The sequence below is a fragment of the Stenella coeruleoalba genome, assembly GCF_951394435.1.
Source record: "Stenella coeruleoalba genome assembly, chromosome: 3".
In the NCBI taxonomy this organism is placed as follows: domain Eukaryota; kingdom Metazoa; phylum Chordata; class Mammalia; order Artiodactyla; family Delphinidae; genus Stenella; species Stenella coeruleoalba.
This window is the reverse complement of record NC_137148.1, coordinates 70,052,029-70,066,890: the sequence shown is the minus strand read 5'-3', so window position 1 is coordinate 70,066,890 and position 14,862 is coordinate 70,052,029. Positions and strand designations below refer to the sequence as shown.

The window sequence follows — 14,862 nt, the reverse complement described above, 5'->3', positions numbered from 1 at the left end:
AGTTAAAAAATACCAACTCATTTTTCAATCATTTATTTTTAACAACAATTTAAATAATTTTTGGTAATCATTTCAGGTTTATTTTAATTATTTAATTTATGAGGTATTAAAATTTAGTTTTGGATGCCAGCATTCTTGATCTATTTCCTGCATTTTTAGATTCTCGTATTTGCAAACCTTACATTGCAAATCATCAAACAGAATAAAATCTAACATGTTTGAAGTTAATTATAGATAAATCCTCCTAAGCTGTTTATGAAAGGTTAAGTAAAGCTTTCTTTCTTACACCTTTATTTTTCAGCATTGCATTACTTTCCAGAATATCAGTGGCTGGTGGATTTCACAGTGGCTGCTACAGTTGTGTATCTAGTAACTGAAGTCTACTACAATTTTATGAAGCCCACACAGGAAATGAATATCAGCTTAGTCTGGTGCCTGCTTGTTTTGTCTTTTGCAATGTATCCTTCAAAACATCATTAATATTAATTTATGAATTTGTTTTCCTTTTACAGCTAACACCATTAGATCTCGTCTGTGATTTAAAAAGGATTTTAGATCATTAGAGAATTTTTCTTTGTTGAAATTCTCTTTATTTAGTTGAAAAAAATTTTCAAAATAGAGGTAAATAGTTTCAAAAGTGAAATACAAGGAAAGATACCAGTTCCCTGCCTTCCCTTTCCTGTCTGACTCATGTCACAGAGGAGCCACTTTTACCTCTTTTAGGTATTTCTTTTGAGATTTCCTTCCATATGTTTAAATCTTACGTGATAATGGTATTTCCTTAATTTTAGGTATTATTGCATCTTTCTCCCTCTTCCTTTTCCTTTCCTTCTTTTCTTTCCAAATACTAAGGAGACAGCTTTTTACTTAAATCAGTAGTTGGTTTTAGTTACACCTATGAAAATATTATTGATAGTTAAGCATTGTAGTATCATTACCCTCCTTGAACAATTTTCTATTCTTCTTGTATCGAAGCTAAACTCTCCTACAGAATTCTAAATCTCAGTAGTTCAGATACATCATTTCTTTCTTTTTTTTTAAATTGAGGTATAGTAGATCTACAGTATTCTATTAGTTTCAGATGTACAGCATTTTTTACAGGTTATACTCCATTCCTGTGCTATACAGTATATGCTTATTGCTTATCTATTTTATACATAGTAGTTTGTATTTCTTAATCCCATACCTGTAATTTGCTCCTCCTCCCTTCCTTCTCCCCTTTGGTAACCACTAGTTTTCTATATGTGTGAGTCTGTTTCTGTTTTACATAATACATTCATTGGTTTTTGTTTTTGTTTTTTTTGGTCATGCTGCTCGACATGCAGGATCTTAGTTCCCCGACCAGGGATCGAACCCACACCCCCTGCAGTGGAAACTCGGAGTCCTAACCACTGGATCGCCAGGGAATTCCCTTTTTGTATTATTTTTTAGATTCCACATATACGTGATGTCATACAGTATTTGTCTTTCTCTGTCTAACTCATTTCACTAAGCATAATATTCTTTAGGTCCGTCCACAGTGCTGCAAATGTCAGAGTTTCATTCTTTTTTTGACCAAGTAATGCTCCATTTTGTGTGTGTGTATATGTATATGTATGTATATATGTATACTACCTCTTCTTTATCCATTTGTCTGTTGATAGGCATTTGGATTGCTTCCATATCTCGGCTACTGTAGATAGTGCTGCTATGAACAGTGGGATGTACTTATCTTTTTGAATTAGTGTCTTTGTTTTTTCTGGATGTATATCCAGGAGTGGAATTACTGGTTCATATGGTAGTTCTAGTTTTCTGAGGAACCTCCATACTGTTTTCCATAGTGGCTGCCAGATAGCATCATTTCTATTCTGTTTTTCCATGGAAATATCCTCCTAGAGCCCTCAGTTCTCTCAGCTTCCTGTGTATCTGTTATCCTGGGATTTCCTTCACTATCTTCCCAAGAATTCCCTGTGCCCCTTTTTGGATAACATCATCTCCTCTTTGGTTTACTCTCTTGTTTTGGTAGAGTGCATTCTCCTATAGTGTCTTTAGAAAGTGTGGTATATTTTTTATTTTTGGAAATCTTGCATGCCTGAGTTATCTTTATTTTTTTTCCTATATTCAGTTTATATTTTGGCTCAGTACAAATTCTAAGAAAGAAATAGTTTTTCCTCAGAGTTTTGAAGGCTCTTGAGCAATTGGATGCCGTCTTGCTCTTGGCATATGCCTCCCCTCCCCCCCACTCACATTCACCCTCCAGAAGCTTTTTCTCTTTCACCGGAATCCTTACGGTATTCTGAAACTTCATCATTAATTGTGTTAAGTTCTAGGTTTAGCTTTTCAACTGGAAACTCATTTCCTTTAATACTGGGCAATATTTTTGTTATATTTAAAAAAATTTTTTATTGAAATTAAACATTCTCTCTTAAATTTCCACCTGTCTGGAGGCAACTTTTTCTAGCTCCTTTCTGTTTGATGTTTATATCCATATTTCCATATGCATACAAGGCCACTGCCTGATTTTAATTTTAGGCTTTAAATATTGTCATTTCACTCTGGAAATGAGGACTTAGAACATCTGCCTGGGTTGTCACCTACCATTGATCATTTCCCATTCACCTTATCTTCTGACTATAGTAATGTCATATTTTAAGGAAATATTCATTATTTATGTTATGATCATGTAAATGCTATTCACAGATAAATACTTGCCTTTTCATTTGCATTGTTTTCTTTGTACATATTGTTAATTCAGCTGCAAGCTCAGTATGTTCAGAAGCATCAGGTGGTATGTCAGTTTCATCTTCCTGGAGAGAGTTCTTCAGGAGCCCTCAGATAGGCCCTGTTCTGGATTGGTTAAGTTTCCCAACTGATGCACAGCTATTCCCCTGGAAGCACCAGTTATTATCTTCTTAGGGATTCTCTTTACATGTCTCAGACTGGGACTCCTTTTCTTATATTCCATGTCTGCCTCTTACTTGGTTTACTTTCTCACTTTGGTGGAGCGTATCCTTCAGTATTATCTTCAGAAAGGTTGTGTGGGAAATGCATTTTTTGTGACTTCGCGCACCTGAAAATATTTTTACCCTGCCTGAAAATTAATCGATCCTTTGATTGAGAATGCAATTCCAGGTTTACATCGTTCTCTTTATAGTTTTGAAGGCATTATTTTTCTGTCTTTGAAGTTCCATTCTTGCTCTTCAAGGATTCCAGTTGCCTTTCTGATTTTTCATATGTCCAATATTTTCCCCCTGTATGGAATCTTTACTGTCTTTCTTTGGCTGCCTGGTATGTTGAAATTTTATGAAGATACGCCTTCTGTTGAGGATCTGTTTTCATCCATTGTGCTGGGACTTCACCAATCTGGAAACTCATATTCTTGACTTCTAGAAATTTTTCTAGAATTATTTTATTTGTGATTTCCTTTTCTTCATTTTCTCTGTTTCTGAATGCTTATTGTTCAGATATTAGATTTCCTAGACTTGTTCTCTAAGGTGCTTATCTTCTGTCTCTCAAAAAATGTTTATATTTTTATATTTTAATTTTCTAGGAGTTTTTTCCAACCTTTCCAAACCTTTAATTGAATTTTTGTTTTTAATTTCTGCTATAATTTTTAATTTTCAAGTCGTCTTTTTCTTCCGTTTCTATCCCCCACCCCTCACGGGATCATACTTTTTTTAAAAAAAAAATTTTATTTATTTATTTATTTTTGGTTGTGTTGGGTCTTCACTGCTGCGTGCGGGCTTTCTCTAGTTGCGGCGAGTAGGGGCTACTCTTTGTTGTGGTGCACAGACTTCTCATTGCAGTGGCTTCTCTTGTTGCGGAGCACAGGCTCTAGGCGTGCGGGCTTCAGTAGTTGTGGCATGTGGGCTCAGTAGTTCTGGCTCACGGGCTCTAGAGTGCAGGCTCAGTAGTTGTGGCACATGGGCTTTGTTGCTCCGCGGCATGTGGGATGTTCCTGGACCAGGGCTTTAACCTGTGTCCCCTGCATTGGCAGGTGGATTCTTAACCACTGCACCATCAGGGAAGTCCCATACTTGTTTTAAGATTACATTATCTTCTCATGTATATTTGAGATATTGATAGATTTTGTAAAAGTTTTCCTTCTACCAAGTATCTTTTTGCTCTGAGTTGATTTAGTTTCTTTGGTTTGGTCACTGTCTTTCATATTAAAGACTTAGAGAGATCCAGTGATCGATATTTGCCTGTTTATATTTAAGTGTGAGGCACTAAAAGGATGAATGGAAGCTCTGAGCATATGGTGAGGCAAGTTGTTGGATAATCTTGATAGGCCAGAGATCATCTTTTTTAACCTCTCCAAAGCATAAATCTCCAGTCTTCTTTTAGGAGGGGACAGTTTGAACTGGTTACTTTTTAAAAGTACTTCCTTCTAGTAAGTACTTAGTTTTACTATCCCTTTAGTAGGTACTTAGTTTTACTATCTCCTGTTCCAACACACATATTCGCACTTTCACCCCAACGTAGATAATTACTTGGTATCTGACCAGTTCTTTATCCTTTCTCAGAGTTCTGCAGGTTGCATTCTTGACTTTCTGATTGAGCTTCCTAATTCTCTTTAGTCATTTACCACTTATCTGCCTGCTTTTTGCTTCAGATTTTTACTGCTTTTTCTCTTCCTATTCACTGTATTTCTGTACTTAAAAACAAATTCCTTTACTGTCATTTTGGTGGGAATTAGGGAGAGGCAAATATTAAGTGGATATGCTCAATATGCTATTTCTATTCAGAAGTATTATAGTATCTCTTTGGTAAGATTCTCTGTTTTTTATCTTTGTTTTTAGGAACTCTGGTTAGTGAGATGTTGGATATCTTTGAATGATTCTTTAATTTTTATCTCCCCTTTCCATTTATTTTGCACTATTTTCTTGATTTTTCTCAGTTTTCTCTTTTAAGCCTTCTGTTGAATTTTTATGTCATTTTTTAAAAGACTTTTTCTTTTAAAAGTTCCATTTTCATAGCACTCTTGTATCATGGATGTGTAATATCTTTTTATTTTTAAGAATATTAATGGCTTTTAAGTTTAAATTTGCACCTTGCATTGTTTATTTTCTGAGTCTCCCTCCTCCCCCTTTTTTGTTTCAATCTCTACTGTATTAAAGATTGTTCTTGAATGTCTTGTGGTCTTTGAGTATCTGTTTATATTCAAGAAGGAGGGGTTAAAAACTGGAAGTTTTGTGCATGTGGCTGGAGCTTGTTGATTGGTAGACTTTTTAGTGGATGATTGAATAGAGACCTGGAAGCATTCTTCGGGAACCTCTAAATATCAGCATCTGCTGGTTGTTGGGCCTATCGTTGTCTCCAGAGAAGAATTGTCCATTCTCCCATCTGTGGGATCTAACAGTGTTAAGAGAGCTGATTGGGGAAGAAGGCTTTGAGACTCAACATTCATTGTGCAGGCGTTAATTTAACTGCATGTCTGAGTCCTCCCCCTACCATTTGTTTTCAGCTCTTCATTGTCACCCTAAGTTTTACATAATACCCCCAAGCCCAATCTTCTCTGGTTTAATATCTTTAAAAATTAATTCTTCTGGGTTTTGCCAGAATTGGGGAAAAGCCATCATCAAATCTCTATAATTAGGCAAGACAGAAGATCTGGGAAGTCTAATCACACTAATACAGACATTCAGCCAATCATCTTGTTTTCATACATTTTGCAACCCTACCTTCAGAGGTACCTGCTGTCTGACTTTTGCAATTCCTGACTTTTGTTTGTATCATGTGTTATGAATTAATTGGCTTTCTTCTCACTGGGTTCCTCACCTTGTAGATCCAGCATAGTAGAGAAAACTGAAACCTAAATCAATTACTGCTTGTCCATCTATTTCATGTCTTCCAAAATTTGTTGAAAATTTTTTTCTACTGTCATCTCTTTTCCTATTCTTTGTTTTGAGGAGTTTTACTTTCCTTCCTGTGTAGTTTATTTAGTCAGATTTTGGGAGTAAGCAGAATTAATACATATCTTATATCTTTTATTTTCAACCAGAGACTGCTGAACAGTCTTTTAAAGCTGTTAGTGGGGCTTCCCTGGTGGCGCAGTGGTTGAGAGTCCGCCTGCCGATGCAGGGAACGCGGGTTCGTGCCCCGGTCTGGGAAGATCCCACATGCCGCGGAGTGGCTGGGCCCGTGAGCCATGGCCGCTGAGCCTGCGCTTCCGGAGCCTGTGCTCCGCAACAGGAGAGGCCACAACAGTGAGAGGCCCGCGTACCACAAAAAAAAAAAAAAAAAAAAAAAAGCTGTTAGTGGATACCATTTAAAATACATGATATGATTTGACATTTGACACCACTGTGCTATCTCTCTACTGACTGTTTTGGATTGATTTAGGTATAATTTAGAGTAGAAGAGCCAGAACAAAGCCTTAAGAGTTGATGTCTTCACAAGGTTTATATTGTACTGGGTAGAAATACTGATCATGCGTGTCAGTTGAGAAATATCCCCAGATATTCAGTGTTGTACTTATTCAAGAGCAGATTAAAGAGCAGATTAAATTCAAGTATTTAAAATATTACTATTTAGTTCTATAGTATTAAATATATGAAAATATCAGTCAGAATAAAGACCATCCCTAGACATCATCATATGAAACACACTAAAAATATTTTAACTTGATAATTAGCACTAGCTGAATGTATGTCTTGCTACTTTTTTCATACTTTGAGTGTTTATGTTCTCTGAAATATTGTTTATTATGGAATATTCTCATTTTTGCTTCATTCTCTTCATGGTTTGTAGCTATGATATATTTGTGTAGAAACGTGTATCTTGATACCCAGTTTTATTTAATGTGATACAGCCCTTAATACCTACTTACCAGAGAAATTAGAAAAACGTACTTCTTAATAACTACTCAAATTATTGTTTATGTGAATAAATTTTTATCTTTCATTTCACTCAGTAATGCCTAATAATATGAGAGCAGAGGTCCCAAACAGTCTTTAGCACTGAACTGGCTCTGCTTAGTTTTAAGTAGCACACTCGTGAAAGGCACCAAACAATAGCATCCCTGCGGGAATCTAGTAGCTGGCTGTCTCTCCATCCCAGAGAAGACAGAAACTGGTGAAGGGCTTTATAATCCAAGCTATTTTCTGCCAACTTTGACCCTCCACAAAGGGGGTAGAGAAGAAGAAGGAAAGTAGAATTGTGTGTATGATTTTCTTTCGAACTTGTAGCATGTGAGAAAATGACCTGCTGCCTTCAGTGGCGTGCAGGAAACCAGAATTAAATGCCAGATATCCAGATGAACACCAAGGAAGAGTCTGTTAATAGCCTATCTTTTATCTTAGTTATAACATATCTGGTATGCCTTTCACACCCTATGAACAGTCTAGGTGCAGTGACCTCTGTCTGGCTTCTCTTTATTTTCTTATTGTATGTGCCTACTTATTAGTCAAACACATGTCTCCATTGATTACATAGGACAATGGCTCCACTTAATTCCAGAGTCACACATACATCAGTTGACTCAAATTCTCTGCAGTTGTTACTGATGAAATGTCCTTTGTTAAAGTGGTCCCCAAATTAGACACATATAACGTAAATAATTGGTTCACTTCAAAGTGAGGAAGAAAATGGTTTTATTTTTGTGGTCATTTTCCCCATCAGTTTTATTTGACATTCTTGTGTCGGACAACAGTTATAATTTTTACATAATCTTGAAAGTTTTAAAAGCACAAGAATGATTTTTTAAAATATGTGACACTAAAATCTTGAACCCTGGAACCTAAAACTGACCCATCATCCCTTGTCATCAGCTCTGCTTTCTGCTTCAACTGAGTTGTACATGCATCTAAGCTATGACTCCTGCTTCCAGTCTTACTCCTAAACCCATAAAAATTCTCAGCTCTACTCCCTTGCCCATTTGTAATTCTAACCACCTATTTGTCCAAGTCTGTGTGTTCCGGTTCCACTTATGCCAAGTTACATGGTATGTAGAAGGTAAGGGGTAAAGAAAGCCTTATAATGAGGATGGAGAGGTTGTAGTAATTGTCTTTCCTGTATGATGGCCCATAACATCTTAGAGTCACTGGAGAAATGTCTACTGATTTCCTAATATGAAGCATGTAATTTTCATTTATGAATAAAGAAAAGTAAAAAGGTAAAAACGGTGCTTGCAAAAAATCCAGAGGTCCTTTGGTGGAAGTAAAACTTTTAAAAATTAAAATATTCTACAATTGATGGATTTCTTTTAAAAAAAGAACCTTTTCTTATGAATAAGCTGTATCGTAGAGTAATATTGAGTCAATTACGTGAATTTGAGTGAGAAGAAAGCTATTCTACAAAGAATGATAAAGCTTCTCAGTAGTCCTATTATATTTGCTTAAAGGACTGGATCATTAGTCACATTTCCACAGTTCTTGTATTTTACAATGTGGATGGTTTAAGGTACAAAACCCTATTATGTATGTTTTTAAGGCTATGTTTTAAAATTTTAATTTGTCTTGGTTGCCAGACATGCAAATTTTATACAAAGCAAAAAGTTGTGAATGGTTTAAATTGAAATAAATTCTTAGGTTTTCTGTGTTAAATATTCAGTTCTATATGTAGATTTGTAAATTAAAGGTCTACAAATTAAATGCTGTATTTGTTTGCTCTAAGAAATAGACAACTACAGCAAAGTAGTACAACTTAGTCACCTCTTCTGAATTCCTTAAACGATTCTAAATTACTGTATTCTTTACAAAAATGTTCTGCTTTAGATTAATAAGAAAAATGAAACACTAAACCCTGAAGTGAACTGCATAAGATATCATGTTTCCTAGTGAGAAGGGAACAGAGTCAAAGCTATTGAATTTGAGCCAAGGTACTTTTTTTGTCTTGGAAATTTGTACATAGCGTGTTGTGTCAAAACTTGATTCTTTAACAAACTTTTGGAGATCTTCTGTGACATTAGTGCTGTCAGATTATTCACCTTTCAGGTCAGAAACCTAGCGTTACATAGAGAACTTACATGGGAGATAGGACTTTTTCTGTTTGTTAATATATAGTTAAGTATGACTTTTTTTTTTTAGCTAGGAAATGATAATTTTCCTTCTGAATCTAAAAATGTAAGTGTAAGTTTGATCGTTTTGCTCTATTTTAATCAGAAGATTAATTAATAGTTTTTTGTTTGCTTTTATTTTTTAATAAAGCCTTTGTTTTTATGCTTTCAAAAATCTTTGGCCATCATTTCTTTCCATAATTTGGTTAGGTTGAGGCTGGCTGTAAGCTGTTTTGTGGGATGGATTTTAAAGTTGCATAGTAGTTTTTGGCTTATATCTGGGAGAATTTTAACTAAAATAAAGTAATCGAACCTTCACCTCCAAGAAAACATGAAAAAATGTTTTAGTTAAAAATTACCCAAATTTTGTTTTGTTTTTTTAACATTTGAAGACAGGATCAGATTATTTTGACAAGGATTTTATTTGGTAACTCATAAGAATTACTTTATTGTTAGTTTTTAATGTCCATTCTGTAGCAGATTCTTGGTATAGTTTCTAGGTTTCTCTTCAGCAAAGTTTAAGAATGCAAAGTTTAATGTTTTGAGTATTTCATTTGCCTTTTCTTATGGAAAACTAGATGTGTTAGGTTTAATCATTTGAATAGGAAAAAAGTTAGGGTTTTATTTTTTTTGTTAGTGGTCACAAAAACAATATAATTTTTCACATATTAGAAAACTTGCAGTTTACATGGAAATTGCTTAGTTGAGTGGAAACGTGATCTATTTTAAAAAGGTAATTATACATTTTGTGAAAAAATTTTGAAAAACGTCTGTGAATCCTCTGTTTATTCCTTAGGTTACTATACACTAGATATGTATAGTGGCAAAAAAATTGGGAACATTTCTTATCAGAATACGATTTCTTTGTATTTCTTTCCTTCTCAAAAGAGTATTTATAAAATATCTTTGAATAATTTCAAGATGTTACAGTGTAGAAGACATTTTCTTAATATGAAAATTGGGTCTTTAAAGCAATGTAAGTATAAATTATGTTAAAACATCGTAGTGCTTTGACACGTATATGTTATTAAAGTTGTTATCCTAGTTGAGGGAAACTTGCCATTTTTAGAACTAAAAATTAAGCCTGTTCACTATTTCAAAGCTCTTATCTCCAGCTCAAAGATAAATATATTTAAAATGCTTCCTACCGTGTAAATCTTCCTACCTGTCCTTGATTTTTCTTTTCTGTTGTAATTTTTGTATCTATAAATTTTGGGCTAATTCCAGTTGTGAAATACATTGACATTAAATTAGAACATTAAAAATGTCAGCCACATGGCAGAAAAAAATATATTCCCTCCCTAACATTCTCTTTATTTCAGGGGTTGAGATTTTATAATATAAAGCAAAATAAGCTAGCACCAAAGTAGGTGGCCCGTTTAGCTAGGACTGAGGGGTTAATTAACAAGGGGGAATATTATTAACGGAAAAGAAAATGACTATTTGCATCAATGGTTTTGCATTTATAGTTTTGAATATTTACTAATATATTCTTTATGAAAGTCTAATGTACAGGATGATCTATGAAAGTAATAATAGCAAGATAAAAGTAAGGAGAAGCATTTACTCAAGTGAAGGTACTTGGCCATTATTTCCATTGTCATAAGTAAATAAATGTTATATTTTTACCTAGTACGTGTTTTTTGTTATACATGTACTGATAGAAGCCTAATTTTGGTATTATAATGTTATTTACATTATTGAGTTGTATTTGTGTACAAAAGGGTTAAAAATAACTATATCTAATTTGCTTGTAAATTGTGGACAATTAGTGAAGAAAGATCAGATCAAAGGAAATAGCTCTTAGAGAAATTTTATTTTGAAAGCCATTTCTATAGTATTTCATGTGTAGTTTATTATTTATTTTTCTATATGAATAACTTATTGTTAATAAGCATACTCATGGGATTAGAGAATAAAAGGATGTTTCTTCCTATTTAGAAACAATCTGTTATGTAAGTATTCGAGAAATTTGATAAGTATCTCAACCAGAAACTTTGTTAATCTCTTAGCTAGTACAGAAAGTCTCTATAAGTGATCTCAAAAGAAAGTTACCACAGTTGTTAGTGAGGAACTAAATGTGGTACCATAATGTAGTTATTTCTCCTGTCTCTTTAAAAAAAAAAAAGCCAGATTTATATTCTGATATGTCTAATGCTAACAAAAGTCTGCTTTTTAGGAGATTTTTGTTTAGTCTACTACCATGTACTACTGTTTGGGTCTGTTATGTATTAATTGAATAAAATACACATTGCTCTAAAAATTTGGTAGGATAAGCAGTTGAGTTTTGAATTGAAACATAATGAAGCATCTACAAAATAAAATCCGAGAATAGACTTCAGTTGGTTCAGCAAATCTTTGTGTAACTCTTGGCCAGTTTCTTCTTGACCAGGAATGAACTGTTAAGGGTTGTTGCTGGAAAATACTCAGATTTTTTTCTTATTTTGTAGGGAATGTATAGCTGTTAGAAAAGCTGCCTATTTACTTCTCTATAAAATAGATCAAATACTTGTTGTGTTCTGTCCTGGGTGTATGTATGTCACATCTTTGCCAGTGAAAGACTTAGACTGTATTGAAATCTTAAGGTTTTTATGATCATAGTGTTTAACAAGCATGGGAAACTTTTCTAAAAGTTGGTTAATGTTAATCATCATTAACATTTTACTATTTTAATTCATAGGACATGGAAATAAGTGCATATGTGTTTTACACTGTGAATTTGTGTGTAGTTTAGGTTCTGTTAAACTCTAGGACATAATGTACTTTCTTCCAGAGTGGGGGTACATTGTAGATCAAGATTTTATTAAAATCTAGATTGAATCTTCCAAAATGTTAACTTTTATTAAATACTATATATACATTGTTTATAGAGACAAAAAGTTCTAAAAGTGTTGTATTAAAAACCAAGAGTCCCTTACCTTCTTGCCACTTCTTCTGGTCCTGTTTTAGCTGTTTATTCAGGCTTTAAAATTTTTTTCATATTTCTACATATAATGCTTATACTACTGACAATTCATCACTTGTAATAGTTGAGGATTTTTCTTAAACTGTCATCCTCTGTGTTTTCTCTTTTTTATGTTCTTAATATAGTTACTTTACAATTTTTGCTGAAATCAGTTCAGTGATTTTTAAAAATTTATTTATTTATTTATCTTGGCTGCATTGGGTCTTTGTTGCTGCTTCTTTTTCTAGTTGCGGCAAGTGGGGGCTACTCTGTTGCGGTGCACGGGCTTCTCATTGCGGTGGCTTCTCTTATTGCGGAGCACGGGCTCTAGGTGCTCGGGCTTCAGTAATTGTGGCGCACAGGCTCTAGAGCGCAGGCTCTAGAGCACAGGCTCGGTAGTTGTGGCGCACGGGCTTAGTTGCTCCGCGCCATGTGGGATGTTCCCGGGCCAGGGCTCGAACCCGTGTCCCCTGCATTGGCAGGCAGATTCTTAACCACTGCGCCACCAGGGAAGCCCTCTGATTATTATACCTAGATAAATATTGTTCATATGTGAGCATTATAAGGTATTATATCTTCTTTTGCAGTTTTTTTCATTAATTAATTTTTTTAAATTCACTTTTCTGTGTGTTTATTATTAATTCCACTAGCTTTTCAATATAGTTATTTCACAACGTCACTTATAATTTGTATTAGTTCCTCTTCCGTCCCACCCCCCACCCCCATAGAGAAACCCTTCCCAAAGACCTCTGTTCTCTGGCTTTTATCTGAACTGGTTGAACTTTTGGCTTGCTACACAACTGTCATCCTGGGACTTATTTTTGTTGTCATCCTAGGAATTCCCTTTGCCTTTCTCCCAAGTTTAATTTGCCATTTCTAGGAATCAGTGTTTTTCTCTTTCTTGGTTTGTTCGAATGTTTTGGTGGAGCTTTTTGCACATGTGAGATAACCAGTTTTAGACTTTGCAGTTTTGGAAGTGTCTTAATTCTCTGCTCTCATTTATTTAATTGATATTTTGGTTGAATAGTGAATTCTGGGTTGTCAGTATTTTTCTTCGTAATTTTGCAGACATTGCTCCATTGTCCTCAGTGTCAAAAGTTGCTGTTAAGAAGTACAGTGTCATGATGTTTAATCTTTTGCATATGACTTGTTTTGCTTTATTTTTCTTTTCAGAAGGTTTTTACAGTCTTCTCTTTATTTGTCTGGTTTTTGAAGGTTTATGATCATGTGCCTTTTTGAGAATCTTTTTTCATTATTTGTGCTGGGCTTTTGGTAGGCTCTTTGAATTTGGAAACTTCAAGTTTGGAAATTATCTTGTACTATGTCTCTGATAGTTTTTTCCCTTCTGTAATCCTCCCATCCCCTGTTCTGTTTCTCCCTCTCACTTTTGTTAGTCGGATATTGTGCCTCCTGGATTGATCATTTCATCACCCTTTCTGCTTTCTTATATCTGTGTCACACTACAGTTCAAGGTAGCTTGTACTTGGCAAGTGAGTTATAGTAGTAAGTGCTGCGAGTTCAAAAGAGGAAGGGAATGGTCTGGGCAGAAGAGGTAAATGGTAAGCTTCGTGAAGGATGTGGAGCTTGAGCTGAGCCTTTGATTAGCTAGAGGGAAGGGAAGAGGGTAGTTCAGGTAATAAGTTATGATCCAAGACAGTATAACTGTTACATTTAGGCAACGGTAAATACACTGTTCTGATTTAAGTGGAGGTTTGGGGACTATTGAATGAAAGCTTGAACATATGGGCGTAGTTAGATCATAGTATTACATATCAGAATATTGTTTGTGTGTTTACACTGTGGGTTATGGGAAGGTTTTGTTCCAACATAGAGCTCAATAAGTAGTTGGTTTTAAGATTTATCTACTCTTTAGTATGAATTCAAGATGTAGGCATTATAACCTGGGTTTGGTTGCATCTAATTTTGTTTTTTTTTTCCTTTAGTGTTGACATATTTTGTAATTTATTTAATAAATCTGTGGTAACAAAATTTGGCAGTAGGTATAATCTTTGAAAAATTTCATTTTGGTCATTTGATACCACTTTTGGCTAAAGGTGTTATTTTGCTTTTTAGTGTAAGTGAAGGAGTTGGAAATTGTATCTTTATAGACGCTAGTATCCATTTTCAGTAAAAAGAAGCACTGTTTTTCCAACCTGGGCTTGGGGCCCTCAGGCAATGAGAGAGATCATAGCTAAATCTCAAAAGCATTTCATTTGTGGTATTGGAGTTTTTATGTTTTGTTTTTAAATCTTTTTCCTTTTTCCTTGTTATCTCCTAATATGTAAGCTCTTCGTTAGAATGCCAAGAAAGAGATGGACCTGTAGTGTTTGATAGTAGTAAAATGAACTACTAGCTTTGTTTCTTTTATTTTTAAGTTTCAGAGAAGAGATAGATGAGTAAGGAGCATGGGATTCAGAATATCCTGGAGAGAAAAGTTTGAGCATCTGTATTCTAGAATCTTATCACCACTCTTAAAACAGTGTTTCGTGTTTCATAAAACTGCATCGTGAGTGTTGAAAGTTAGATGAAGTTTCTTTTAAGACTTGTAATATTGTTCTTAACTTGCTGTCTTAGAAAACTTGGTACTCTACTTCATTATAAGAAAAGCTACTATTTGCATGGGGAAAAGCTCCAGTAGTCCTCTTTATTTAAAAATCAGATTTTTTTCTGTTATTTGCTTTTGTATTGTTTACACTTAACCTGGCTTAACTCTTACTGAAGTGATTAATATCACTTATTAATCATAAATATAATTAGGTTATGCTTTTAAAATTACATAATTTTAAAAATAATTGTATTATAGACTCTTATAATGCTGTTCTCTCCTATAAGGAGAAGTTCAGAAGATTAACCAGGGAAGTCTTAACTTTGTAGTTTTTCTTTATTAATTGAACTACTAAAAAAATTATTCATAATGTAAATTTAAACTACAATGTGTTTA

General features: G+C 34.3%; 1 protein-coding gene across 8 annotated transcripts in view; it reads left to right on the top strand.

Annotated features, from left to right (window-relative positions):
* Positions 1–14,862, top strand: part of TMEM161B (transmembrane protein 161B) — a 70,100-nt gene that overhangs the window by 37,735 nt on the left and 17,503 nt on the right. For 6 of the 8 annotated variants that reach the window (XM_079918772.1, XM_079918776.1, XM_079918775.1 and 3 more), the window contains one exon: positions 302–458. The exons of 1 other annotated variant lie outside the window; for it this stretch is intronic. In XM_079918772.1, coding sequence (XP_079774898.1) covers positions 302–458 — 157 coding nt within the window. Of the gene's footprint in view, positions 1–301; positions 459–14,862 lie in introns of those variants that run through there. One more of the 8 variants, XM_079918778.1, reaches the window with a different exon arrangement.